Source organism: Aulonocara stuartgranti, assembly GCF_965226115.1.
Source record: "Aulonocara stuartgranti genome assembly, chromosome: 22".
Taxonomy (NCBI): Eukaryota; Metazoa; Chordata; class Actinopteri; order Cichliformes; family Cichlidae; genus Aulonocara; species Aulonocara stuartgranti.
In genome coordinates, this window is record NC_138957.1 from 465,238 (window position 1) to 480,000 (window position 14,763).

Below are 14,763 nucleotides of genomic sequence, written 5' to 3' on the forward strand. Positions count from 1 at the left end.
TCACACTGAACCCTGTGAATGCAGACCCTGCAGTACTTACAGTATCTGTAGATTCCACATAAAGGAGGCATTTAATGAAGTCTTTACTGCACAAGCTGGCACTGGGCTGATAGGGGCTCTGTATCAATGCAGAACAGAGGTCGACATACAAGGATGCAATGAATGATAGAAAACAAACTGAGCGATCGTGTAGAAGAAAGAGGAACAAGGCCTGCGTTTCGAAAAACGACACCTTGCAACACCGAGCATAAAATGTTCCCTCTGAAGCAGAAGGGAAAGAAAATGAACGCACACATGTAAAGAAAGCTCTTAAAACATGTGGTTAACTTAATCAGATAGTAAACAAGGTCAGACACCAATTAGGGAGAAACAGAAGGAAAACCAGAACAACATCATCGTCCCTGATGTAGCAGGTTTATCAGAGAAACTCAGGAGAGTCTTCTCCAAACACGACATCCCAGTGCACTTCAGACTCAGACACAAACTGAACAACGTAGCTGTGCAGTGCAGCGAGGAGCGCTCAGACCTCTACACTGGAGACACCAAACAGCCACTTCATAAACACATGTAAAGGTCAAAGGTCACTCTCTCAGGATGCCAGTGTTCACATTTTGTAGAGAGAAGACAGATGGTTTGAAAGAGGAGTGAAAGAAACATCTATGTCCACTGTGAACGGCCATCTTTGAAAGGAGGGCGGGGCTTACCACACCAACTGTGTGCCATCTATAATCTAGACGCCTTAACGCCCACGCACATCCTGCGTCATCTGACCTCAGTAAGTCACATGATAGGGTGTGGCTAGGATTCACAATGAGCTCACCCAACACCTTGGCTGATTGTGACCTACACCTGTTTTCACACCTTGGCTCATGTGATTAGGTGGAGGATCATCAGGGGGTCCAGGACCCTCTTAGAGACACTTAAAATCTGGGAAAGAACAATTATCACTGCCTCACTATTTCATCCAGCTGTCATAAACCCACATGTGCTAGTTACACATGTATTCCTAATGTCCTAATGTGCCTGAAGTCTCAAAGTCTGTCTGTGAGCTGCACCTGACGTTTGCAATAAATCTCTGCATTTTTCATTGATAACATGAAACTTGTTGGTAACACCACAGGGGCTTTCATTTCAGCTCGTTTCAGATCCTTCTGTCTCGGTCCCAAAAAGGTTGATTCTGTTCATCTGGATGTTTTCAGTGGGAGAAACGTTTCGTCATCATCAGGTGACGTCTTCAGTCTCAGCTGACTGCAGGTTTCTTATAAACAGGACATTTGCACAATGACTGAAACCAGCAGCACTGAAGGAACAATGGGCTGTGAGGTCGTGACCATTGATCAACAACCACTGATCAATGGCCATGAGTCCCATTAAATAAATAAATAAATACAATTTTATTTATATAGCACCTCCTATCTAGACAGAGTCAGAAAGTGCTGCACATAAGATAACAAATAATAAAAGGCAAAACAGACAATATAAAACAGGCAAAAATTAATCAAAAGCAGTTTTAAAAAGGTGAGTTTTGAGTTGTTTTTAAAAACAACTACTGAGTCCACAGTTTTACAGGTTTGGGGGAGAGAGTCCAAGAACGTAGCTCTGTCACCCTTAGTGCTCATCTTAGTCTTTTTTTATAGCAAGTAAGCCCTGATCGGATGACCTCAGGGACCTGCTGGGGACATCGGGCTGCAGCAGATCAGAGATCATTCACAGAGAGCTGGGGAATGGCTGCAATCACAGCATTGTAAGATGGTGACGACGTACCCTTAGGCCCCTCCTCCATTCAGAGATGGTCTTTCCCTTTTCATGTAAATGGCCTCCTTGACTCCGCCCTCAAACCAGCGTTCCTCCCTGTCCAGGATGTTACATCCTCATCATTGAAACAGTCCACTGGCCTGTAGGTGTGCATAGACTGCAGAGTCCTGGCCTGACGAGGTGGCTCTTCTGTGTTGTGTCATCCTCTTACCCAGAGGTTGTTTGGTTTCCCCGATGTATAAATCCAGCCCATTGTTCCTTCAGTGCTGCTGGTTTCAGTCATTATGCAGATGTCCTGTTTGTAAGGTTGGAAACCTGCAGTCAGCTGAGACTGAAGACGTCACCTGATGAGTGACGAAACGTTTCTCCCACTGAAAACATCCAGATGAAGAGAATATAAACTTTCTGGGATTTACTTGCCTGGATGATTGAGCATGCATCGGGACTCTGTCTCTGTCCCTTTTTCTGCTGTTCTCAAACAGCTTGAGCCGTGACTGTCAGTTTTAGTGAATGTGATTCGCTTAACCCTCAGGTTTCTCCACGATGCCGCTGCGCCTCTATTTTTTTTTTGAAAGAGGTTTTGAAGAGATCATAGGTCGGCTGACTTTCTCCATTATCAACATCAGTCTGTCTTTGAATGTGGTTCCTGCGAATTTTAAACATGCAAATATGCAACCTTTGATTAAAAAACATGATCTTAAACTGACGTCAAAAACAAAAAACAGGGCTCCTCTGCAAGCTGCAACTTCTTTGAACGATATTTAGAGAAAACAGTTTCTGCTCAGTTAAACTGTTTCATTGAAGTGCATGATATCCAATATATTTGTCTATTTCTTTCTCATGTTCAGCACTTTGTGTCACCTGTGACTGATTTAAAGTGCTTTACAAATAAAGTTACATAAATGTTTTGTGTGCAGCATAATTATTAATAGTTACACTATTTCAAAGTATGTTTACAGCCTACAAGCAGATTTTCCATATTAATATGACGATCTAAAAATCTACTACAGCACTATAAATAGAACTGGGGCCTTTTTTAATTTTAGAAAATAAATATGTCAATAAAATAATTTTACTAATCCATTTTCTTAATGAATTTAATATCTAAACATTTAATTGCTGCATTTAAAAAGTCATCTAAGAACCTGTGGCATCAGGTAAGTTCTACAGAACGGATGTCAGAGCCAGAACAAGCTGTTTGCTCAGCACAGCGCAGAAATAAAGCTACAAATTGATTAACAAAGCATAATCGATTACTCTTAATAGAAACAATAACAAGAAAGATTTAAAATGACAGAGTTTTACATGGTTAACTGTCTACAGGGTGATTCAAATATTTACATTGGGATAAAAAATCTGGATGGTGGAATCAGCAAAACGATTACGTTATCTCTAAAGCCTCAGGAGTATTTGAACATGGTGCATATTTTATTAGTTACTATGGTGATAATGCTTCGATTACATATCGATATTTAGAGTGAACTGACCTTAAATGTATGCAAAAGCATCAGGAAGGACGACGCTGGCGATGACAATGTCAATAATGACCACAACAGTGTTTATTTAGTGCATGGTGCTTTTTACATGTTTTTGTGTGATGACCATGTGAGGGTTACATCTAAGAAAACATACACAGAAAATAAGATGTGGACTGCTGACACAGAGGAGGAGGAGTACCGTGATCATAATGATACAGTGAGAACAACAAACACTGGAGAGGATCTTAAAGGGCATCTTGTAACTAAAAGTCCGCCGTTTGAAGATAAAGTGCAAAGTGTGCACTGGTGCTAAAACGCCTAAAGTCACGCTGAAATGTTCTTTAAACTGTAAAAATATTGACTGTATTTCATTAATTTGATGCCGGACATTTTAAGGTTAACAAAAACTCACTGGATGACACAAATGAATGAGAGCTGTAGAAAGGACATTTATGTCGTTGAACCGTGACGTGTTCAGGGTGAACTGGGGTCCCAGTTATAAAGGCTAAGGCTAGGTTTGCAACAAAACCCCTTTTCTAGTTGTGTTAGTATACCCACTTTATTGTTCGTTGTCATTTTATGTCCGAGGTAAACAAAAATCATGTTCTTTTTCAAAAAGTGGCCCCAAACGTCTGAGTGGCAGTGTGACTCTGTTTCTGCTTCCAGTGGGCGGTGTGTACAGGCGTGGTCGGCTTTGTCCTCCAGGAAGTACACATGTCATAATCATACTGTTCAAATATTATGGCAGACATATGGAAGTTAGACAGTGTGAGAAGAATTCATCATCACTGCTGATTCTGTTCTTTCATCTCGTTTCTTTTTGTTGCTTTATTACATGCCGACTTTCTTCTCTCTGTGTTTTTCCCCTTACTGGTGTAATGTCACCACATTCATCCCCTTTCTGTTGTTCCATTATAATAAGCTGATAATCTGTATTGTGCTGTTTTTTGAATTATAACAGAAAATTATCCCAATTTACCGTATTATTAAGTGTCAGATATGTCAACCATTCCTATCATTTTAATGTGATGCAATAGATTTTATATAATAAAGTCTAAATATACAGACGCTGAAGTTTTGCTCTTCTCTTTACCGACTTCAATATTTCACAGATGTCTTTAAAGCAGCGCTAAGTGTACACACTGCCCACTGTGAGGAAAATTAGAAACGTAATGCAGAAACTATAACGATGTGGGGAACATTGTCATGTAAAATCATATCTAAAACACAAAACGCACAAAGGTGGAAATAAATAAACGTCATGTCAGTGCACTACGATCTCTGTGGTCCTGATGAAGCCCTGTTTTGGTAACACGAGCACAAAAACACAACTAAACAATCAAAAGGTGTCACTGAACAAATGCCAGAACTTTGTCAGATGAAAGGATTAATTCGTTAGTTTCATACAATCAATCTTTTCCTATACACAAATTGAAAAAATATTATTTTTACGTCGAGAGGGAAAATAAAATATTTACTGTACAAGAAATGACACCAAACTTGCACTAAAATTTGAGAGGGATCCTGCGAGTCCCAAAGTGTACAATCCCAAGTGACATCACCCACAATCCCTTTGTCAATGCTGCTCGGATACATTGTTACAAAATACTTGATTTTCAAGTTACTGGTAACCAATTCTGATGGTAAGAAAAGCTGTAGAAAAATAAATTACCAATATATCAAGAGTAAAAGACCAAATGCCCTTGATTTTTTCTTAAAATCTCCACACAAATTGGAGAGGATGAAATCCACAAATGCTGTTCTTTAATTTCTTTTTCATATTTAAAAAAAGATGATTTTTCATCCATAACTCCAGCAGCTGCTCTTTTGGCAGTAAATGGAACAAGAGGGGGATTGTGGGGAATACTGGCAGGGTTCTTGGGAATTTTCTGGTGACTCTGTCTCCTTCAGGCCAAACTTCACACTCGTGGAGTCAAGTTCATTTGTCATTGTTGGAGCTAGTTCGCTCTGATGAGGTCTGGTGGTTCCCGTTGATGGTTGCTGGGTGCGCTGAGGTAAAATGGTGTGATGGAGATACGAGGAGGAATGGGGTGGAGTGGGGGGTAGCTGAGAGGGCCGAAGTTTGATTGAGGAAAGATGACAGAAAGTAAAGAAAGAATAAAAGAATATTTAGTGGCGTTTACCATGAAAATATCTGCATTTTTGATCACAAGACAGTCAGCTATCTGAGCACAAAGGAAAAGGCCCCAACACCAAAAAAGAAAATGAAGCAAGAAATATTACATAGAAAATGAGAATTTTAATATATACGTAATGTAATTTGAATTGTATAACACGACATTAGTCTTAAAGAGCTTTTTTTAACCATACATGTAAACAATCAAAATTTTATTTGATTGTTGTTTCTGTCGTCTGCTGAACTTTAGATTCATTTATTTTTAATAGTTTATTTAAAATACTTTATAATTCATTTTTATTGGCCATTATAATAAAACATTTTTTTATGGAAAAAGAATAATAATGTGCTTTTATTGTACAATTCATCAAAAAGTGGTGAAACTGACCATCAAACATTTACAGTTCATATACTGTCATATATACACACATTACTGGGATACTGAGCAAGGATCATGTGATTGAGGCCATTCATTGACTCCACATTGGCAGCAAACACACTGGCTGAAAGGACCCATGTGCTCGTACATGACGCAGCTCTTGGTGGAAGCTGTTACCATAGATTCACCCAGCCTCTGTTTCTCTACATTAGCTCTGTCTGCGGAGCTTCACTCCAGTAATGCTACTGAGTTTGTTAACACACCAACAAAAATCTGTCTCTGTTGGTTTTTTATTCTCTGGAACTTGAAACAAAGTGTTTTACAAAACTATGATTATTGTTCCTTTTACCACTTTGGTAGCTTTAGTTGGCATCGTGCCTTCCTGATCTTCCTGTGAGACAGCACTGAGGGCTTCAACAATCTGCAGCCCTCCCAGCCCTCCCAGCCCTGCTCACATGTTCAGACAAACTGGGAGGCAGGCTGGGCCGTTTACATACCAGCCTGCCAACCAGCTCAACAGCATCAGATTCCCAGCCTGGACCCTTTAACATCACATATCCAAGGCAACAATTAAAGCCACATGGGCCCTAACACCTTACACTGTGGACGTACCATGTTTCACTTTCATGCAAACACCGGAGATACTTCTGCAGGTTTTCATTTAATTACTGATCTGCGTCCTTCATAAACATCTCCATGTTTCCATGACTCGGTTCAGTCGGTTTCTATCATTACTTATCACGGTCCTCTTGTGTTTAAAACACAGTTTGGTGATGTAGTTCGTCTCCATGGTAGCTTTTACTGTAAATACGTTTCTTTTGGTGGCTGTTATTGTAAACAGTGACTGCCGTTTCTTAATTATTTATGCTGGTTAGTGGTTAGGTGGAGGTGGTTAGGAGGTTTGAGTTTAAGTCTGAATTCTTGGTTAAGTTTAAACTTTTTCAACATCTTCTTTTATCCTCGTCACAATTATAATTATACTCAATATGATCTTCACAAGTGATTTTCAGTCTGACCAGTGGATACTTGGTGGGGGACAGATGAAATCCAGATGTATCACTTGCCTTCCACAGGATCAGCCCGTCTTACTCTGGGGTGATCTCCGTCTCCTGATGCACGACCACTTTGGTGACAGACATATCTGGGTGCTGCTCCTTTGCCTCTTTAATGGCCTGGGCCAAAGCCTACAGAGTAAACACCACACTCCTAAATGACCTGCACGACACGCACTGTTGTGACGAACATGACTTTCATGTAGCATATATTTACTGGACATACTGCTCTGTGGGGCAAGCTAGGCCTGCACATAATCCCAGGGTCACTTATGTGGTACATTTCCTGTAAATCAGCGAATGAGCTAACACACAGACCTTTAAGGAAAACATGATTTAGTGTGAACAACGAAGCAGTGAGAAATGCTCCATAATGAATTTACCTTGTCATGATCTATTTCTGTGTCCCCAGTGATGACAATTCTCTTTTCAATGCGAGTCTCAGAGATCCCTCCTTTCACCGTCTGTAACAGAGATGTGACACAAGCTTTAAAAATCTAAATCCTCCCTCTGTCTTTATTTCTCCTCTGAACAGAATTGACGTTCGCTGGAAAATCCTGAGTGAAATGACAGTGACAGTGACTCCTCTTAAATCCAGGACCAAATGACCTCACACCACATTCACCAGCGTGAGGCCAGAAGACGCCACTTACTGAGTGGAAACTTCTACAGATACAGTCACAGGCAGTTCATTTCAGCATTAGCAGGTAACAGTATAAGAGTATGCTTGTGAAAGTTTTTCGTATATGGAAACAGTATATCAAACGTATCAGTATGTCAGCTGAATGAAGCAGATGTAGGAGAGTATGTCTTTCACATAAGAATTGAACTAACTGTTTCTGATGGAGACTGTGTGAGATCTCAGAGGCTCGGAGCAGAAGTCTGATGGCCGGGAGGAGCACAGAGTTATGTAGTGACTGTTCCAACAGCTGATCACAAAATGTACCTGACTGAATCATCTGAAGTTATGTGCCAGTTATCTTTACCCTGAAACACTGCAAACTGATGATCTGACTGTAACAAAGTCATTTTGTTGCCTATATTAGATCAGTAGCATTCATGAGTTTGAGTTGTGCTCTGTTACATGAAAATACTAAAAGATAACTATGTAAAAAACATGGTATCATCTGAGAGTGTTGTTGTTGGGAGAGACGAGGATGCAAACAGTCACATCTGATTTAATAAAGTACACCCACACTGAAAATGTCTGCCACTCAAACAGCCTGTGTTTCAAGACAGCTGGTTTAAGTTAGAGATGGACCGATCCGATATTACGTATCGGTCTGATACTGACGTAAATGACTGGATCGGATATCAGAGAGAAATAAAAGATGTAATCCGATCCATTAAATATCAAAAAAGCACCTCACTAAACTACACGGCGTAACTCTGCTCATAACCGTAGCACGTCGCAGCAGTGTGGTCACGTGATAGAGCGGCTGTGTGTTTGTAGCCTCACTACCAAACCGGCATTTCATCTCTGAGGAAGTGATCCCAGAGAGAAGTAAAGCAAGTGTGTAAGTTCATCTCTGAATGTTTGTAAAGCATTCCAGCGTTAAGCTTAACAACCTATGGAGCGACTGCCTCTCTCTCTCTCCTGCTGCTACTTCAATCATGAAACTGATCAATGATCAGCTGATCGTCTCTCTTCTTTGTTTTTGCACCAGAAAGAGGAAACCAGCGGCTGAACAACAGCAGCACGTTTAAGCTTGACTGTTGTTAGAATTTATTTAATATTACTTTCTACTCCAGGATCTTTTTCTACACAGCTGACGGCTGGTAACTGTGCAGGGGCGGATCTAGCAAAGTTTAGCCGGGGGGCCGATAGGGCATGAACAGGGAAAGGGGGCACAAAGACATACTTTTCTTTCTTATTCTCATTTACAATGTCGAGCTTTTAATAAATAATTATCTGAATCTTACACCCAAAGTTTTAATCTGATGTAAAATATATAGAAGTCCATTACTGTATATAGTAACTGTTAAGTCTAATATACCCTAGTAAGCTGTAGTACTTTTTCCTTTGGGAACCATCTGTGCAGTTCTGTTGAAGAAAGATGTTGAATCTGTTTAATTATTCTTGAAAAATAATTGATTTCTGTGCATTTTTTCACACTGCATCAAATTAAAGTTGATTATGTCGATTAAGCATCATGAGGTGGAGGGCGGGGGTGGTTCCCTATTTATTTATTTATTTATTTGCTGGGAGTTTGCAGCCCTGTTAGTTAGATTGTTTAATATTTCTGGTAAGTACTCTTTAAAATACCAGAGTAGGGAGGATGGAGCAGGTTTACGTTTATTAGATTGATCAGTTTTGCTGAACTATGAAATATTTGTATGTGTTTTTTACATACAGGTATAACAGAATAGCTTTATTTTTTTTAACTTGAGTATGAATTTATACAAAACGCAGCAAGATATTTATAAAAAAAAAGTTTTATTGATTAAAAAAACTATCGGATTCATATCGGTATCGCCAGATATCCAAATTTATCATTATCGCACATAAAAAAGTGGTACCGTGCCATCTGTAGTTTAAGTGACTAATAGCAGACATTTTTCACAACATAGTGATAGTGTACTGATCTCTACTGCCTGAGAAGCTGTTAGTGAAGTGTGCCAGACCTTGGTGATCTGGGTGGTGGTGGTGGTGCTGATGGTCTCAGAAGTAATCGTCTGGGCACTCAGCAGCACTCCCGACTCCCTCTCTGCCACACTGTCCACCGGCTGTGGGAGAGATAACTTTAAGTACCAAACAAGAAATTACTCACACATTTAAACACAGCACATGAACTTCATTATGTCAGAAAAGGGATAAAAGTGTGCAGACTTTGCGTTGTTAATATATAATAACAGTTAAAAGTGAAATGTGTACTTTTGCTATTCTAATAAAGGTTATTATTGACTTGAAGCTACAAATCGTTGCTCTTTTCTGTGGGACTTGGACATCTACCAGCTGAAAATGGCATTGATTAGATTTGTGTCGTTCCAGTGTCCACGGTGCACATCCAGGTGAAAACCAAGAACGCTCTGCTAAAGCCTCCAGTGTTTACAGTAGCAATGTGGCTTTAAGAAATGCAAACTGGTAAAGCATTTGAAACTGAAGCACCAAAGCAAGATGGGCCATCCCAACAATATAAGCAACAATGTAACAGTGAGTGGTGTGAAAACTCTGAAGTATCACCAACTTCTTGCAAAACTGAACAAACAGCACTTAACAGTACAAATGATTAATCACCCGAAGCATACTACAAGCAAAGACATGGGATGTTGATCCATGGCTAACTCAGTCACATGAGCTCAACCTAAAAAAGACAAAACTGCAGGCAGTGAGATCCACAAAGAAGCAGCAACTGAGGCTGGTTCAGTTCTGGCCTGGCAGAGCATCTCAAGGAGGAAATGCAGCGTCTGATGAGGTTCTTGGGTTCTAGACTTCAGTCATTGAATACAAAGTATTTCCAGGGAAATGTAAAGTCATGTTAGTTTGTATATTGGAGGATAGAGTATCTATAGTACTATAGTAGAAATCGCTTTAAGCCCCCTCAATTTTAAACATTTATGTTAAAGTAATTTATGTTGGATTTTCTGTAATCAACACAGGCTCAGATACACACAGACACCCCCACTAATATTCGGTTAGATGTCCCTCAGCTCTCTAGGTGAAGCAGAGAAATTGATAATTATATTCCAGGAGAGAAGCGTGCTGCGCCGGAGTCAGTCTGAAGAAAGTTAAATAACAGTGTCTGAGAGGGAAACCAGACAAGTGTTCACAGCAGTCACAACAGCGGGAAAAAAAATAACAGATGCTCAGGCTGTAATGAGGGGGGGTGCTGAATACTGCAAATCCATTCCTGGAAACTGGACCAATCACAGGACACGATCGAGAGCTGACATAAAAACAAAACCGAATTAAGAATATATTATACAGCGTCAACATAAGCTAGAAAATGTGGTTTGGTAACAGGATCAAGGACTGAACTTTACAGTTTCACTGCTATGCAGGTTTGATCTGATCAGCTGTTTTGAATCCCAGCCCTGTGTTTAACAGACGACCCACCTAATTATTAATATTGACAAATTAGCAGGTCATGCTAGTGCTGTAGAATCAAATCTGCCACTAAACGTAGAGTTGGCATTATTTTACATTTCAGTTATTGCATGCTTTTGTGTTTTTGTGTGAGATATAGGCCACACCATGTGGGAGTGGAGATTCCACTCTAGCCCAGCTATTTGGAGTCGCGTACAGGGACTAGTAAAGGGGTCTTGGAGACTCCAGTGAGGGAAAAGGATATTTTAAATGAAAGTAGTTTTCACCTGGCCTGGATGGTTTTGCTGTTAAAATAATTACATTTTACCAGACAGAGGATTCGTTTTCAATAGATTTACGTGGATTTGTTGTGATAATAGACTGGATTGGAAACTGCTGGTTTGCTGGACCTGTGGATAACAGGAGGGGGGAAAGCCTACTCTGTAATTAGGAGGTGACCATCCAGGCGTGGAGAGGAAGAGCTCGAGTGTTGTATTCCCAGAATCTGCTGTGGAAACACTCCGTATTGACCCAAGGCCTATGAAGGTGGGTGAAAAGCCTTTCCCAGGAAGACTGCTTGTTCTTCTGCGTGACCACCTTTTTCTGCTTGTACCAGGCTAATAACTGTGACTGTGGTGGGCCTTTGATTCCAGGCCAGAACGTCAGCCCACCAGTCTGCTTCCAAACACCTTATTTAATTCTTGTATTAAGGCCATTATGTTGACCACTCCTTAATACTAGGGCCAAAACTTTCGGCCAGGCTTATGAAAACCAGACAGTGTGTAGTAGCATTGCATACAAAGTAAAAAAAAAGCTATACTTTGTGTTTAATGTGAGAAAATAACTCGTAAAATGCATATTTTTGTAAGGGGGAAATGTCTCAAATTCACCTCACCTGAGCTGACTCGTATGTGATGGTCTTGGTTTCAGTGTGAACTAAGGGTATGTCCTTGTAGGCTGCAGTTCCTCTTACAGAATTGGTAACATCTGAGATGGTGATTGTCTGGGTCTTTAGCACAGGAGACTGCAGAAAGCAGATAAACAGCAATAAACTCTCAGGGTTTTACAAAGACAACAGTGTGGCACTGTAGCTGCTGCACAACGCAAGGGAAAGAAATCCAAACCCTGTTTGTCCCAGACACACATTTACACACACAGAAAATATCCTGCTGTATTTCTTACTAAACTATGAATTGATCCTTAAATCCCACTTCACTGAGGAGACTGGTAATGTAACTGTTGTACTGGGAAATGCATTCATGAAAACCAGCATGTTTAAAATCTATATCTGACTTACAACATGTCTAACAGGGAACTCTAATGATTTTAACTGAATCTACCAAAGCCTTTTTTATTCGAGATAAATGTGCGTGGGTATGAGTGTGACAAAGTGTAGCGCTGAGCGCACCTTAATGCTAGACAAATAATCTGTTATAATAGAAATGTGATCTGTCTGCATGATTCCACAACTTGCTGTATGTATGCAATGAAACTTTTAATTGTATAACTAAAAAGTATAACTTGAAAATATAGTTTGTGTCATTATAATTTGTCACTGTCGAGCTGCACATTTCACTCATCATGTTCCTGTGTTTTGGGCAACGGTCTATAATTAACTGTCGCCTTTCTCATGCCGTCACCCAGTTCTGTCATGACTCTGATCCAATCACAGTCAGCCTTCAGGTCCTCAAATGTGCATGTTAACCATGTATTAGGCCATAATATATTTCATGTTGCAGAATTGTCTCTGCCCATTGCACAAAAACCAGCTTAAAAAAATAATTAGCAGCTGCAGGCAAATAATGAAGTGTGCAACTACAAAGGACGAAGTATTCCAAATGGCATCCAAATGTTTGCACAAAACAATAATTCATTTGGTAGAAAATAAAAATCAAACCACAATGTCTGCAGTGCTCTGCCTTCAAACACCGTGCACAACTTATTCTTGAAACACACATCAATAACAGAGCAGACGGGTGTTTCCTAAACTGCAAAAATGTAGGAGTGAAGACCTGCAGCTGGAAACGCCCAGTGTTTGTGGAAATGATGAGACACTGCATTTCAATATATTAATGCAGTTCTGTTATTCCTTGCAAGCGTCCATTACAACCATTTGTCTGTCTTTAGTTGGTTCCCTCCTCAGTAGGTTTATGACTATAAAAATGCTGGTGATTGTTTGCTTTAAAGATCAACGTTCTCCCCAGTTTCATTAGTATTCCTTCAAATGTTCCACCGGCTGAAAGGGAACCAAAACGAACGCTGATAGTTTCACAGCCAGACAGACCTCAGCCACATCCTCTAGCTTTTCATGGAGGACTCTGAAGATCACCCCGGCATGTTCTAGGTCTGCGTCACATTCCCCTCTGTTAGGCATTCCCAGAAAACCACCAACAATGATCTATGGGGCTTCATGAGCTGCCAAAACCACATCAACTAGCTCCTTTGAGCTTTGAGAAGCTTTTCTTTAAGCTCGCTCCAGATGTTTGAGCTCCTTCAGTTTTTCCTCAGCACCGTACGGCAGAGGAAAACAGCTTCGGTTGCTTGTATTGATAGTTTCACACATTCCATATCAGAGCCTATGATCCGTATACAGGACACCTCCATTATGGTGCTCTGCACAGCATGCTAAGGTAGCCAAAACCCAGAAGCATGTTTAAGCCGAGTGATGCTGACCCCAGACCAGCAGCCAGACCCTGTTAAATCATATGAGAGAATGTGTTTCAGGCCATTTTACAGAGAAACACAAAAGTAATGCAACAAGCAGGACAATGATTACTTTCTCCTGGGAGCAATTAAGTAACATTTTGCATTACTTGTTCTGCGTCATGATGACTTTTTTGAGTAATGAACCTACACGGATCACAACACAGAGGAGCACACAGCATGTAGTTAACGTGCATGACTGTAATTTCTTTCATACGCTGCTCAGTGATGGTGCTGACTCAACGCGGAGACGATGAGAACCTCGTGAGAGTGAATAAGAAATCAAATTGATAAGTGATGGAATCAGAATCGCTAAATTCTTGTCAATTGCCATCTACATAAGTGTGACACGAGATTAATAATGCCAATTCTAAAAACATCGAGTAAAATATAAAAGCAGAATGCAATGATTAGCAAATCTCATGAACACGTTTTATTCACAGAACACAGAAATCACACCAAATGTTTACACAGAGAAAATGTTCTCTGTTAACAGGTAGCTGTGTCCACATTGACATGAAATCAGTTTGAGCTTAGTCTGTGACGCTGTACTTTCATTATCATGAGTGTCTGAAAATCCCCACAAATCATTGTTTAAGAAGCACCTGAGGGAACATGAGGCAGATAAACAGCCTGTTTGTTACCAGTCACATGACTGAGTATAAAAAGAGCAGGCAGGCAGTTTCCCAGAAGTAAAGACAGGCAGGGGGCACCAGTCTGCAAAAAACTGCATTTACAAGCTGCAAAACAATTGTTTGTCAAATAAACAACTGTGAAAACTGCAAATTTCTCATAATAGCATCAACAGGTTCCAGAGAAATCCGTGTGCACAATGCACAAGCCTGGAAATCCATGTTGGATGAGCGAGAGCTTTCTGCCTAAGTCAGCACTGCATTAACAACAGGCTTGACTCTGTCATGGAAATCAGCGCAAAGACTCGGGAACGGCTCACGGTGCCGTCCACACCTGCAGTGTCACTTTATATGTGAACATCATCCTGAATCTGGGCCAAATGTCACATGGACTGAGGCAAAGTGGAAATCTGTTCTGAGGTCAGAAACATCTGATTTGTTTTCTTTTTGGCAAACATGGACGTCACTTCACCTGGACTAAAGAGGAGAGGCATCATTCAGCTGGTTTCCGCTGATGTATGGCGATACATTACTGACTATGAATTTGGCAACTTGCACATCTGGAAAGGATCCATCAGTGCTGAAATACAAGGTTTAGAC

The 14,763-nt window shown here is 40.4% G+C and overlaps 1 protein-coding gene across 1 annotated transcript in view; it reads right to left on the reverse strand.

Annotated features, from left to right (window-relative positions):
* Nucleotides 1-3,292: 3,292 nt before the first annotated feature.
* The window catches only part of LOC309699279 (protein 4.1-like), a 53,387-nt gene continuing 41,916 nt past the window's right edge, over nt 3,293-14,763 (reverse strand). Inside the window, 5 exon segments of the mRNA XM_082522216.1 lie at nt 3,293-5,300; nt 6,814-6,933; nt 7,185-7,265; nt 9,427-9,528; nt 11,724-11,852. Coding sequence (XP_082378342.1) covers nt 6,835-6,933; nt 7,185-7,265; nt 9,427-9,528; nt 11,724-11,852 — 411 coding nt within the window. The 3' untranslated portion in view covers nt 3,293-5,300; nt 6,814-6,834.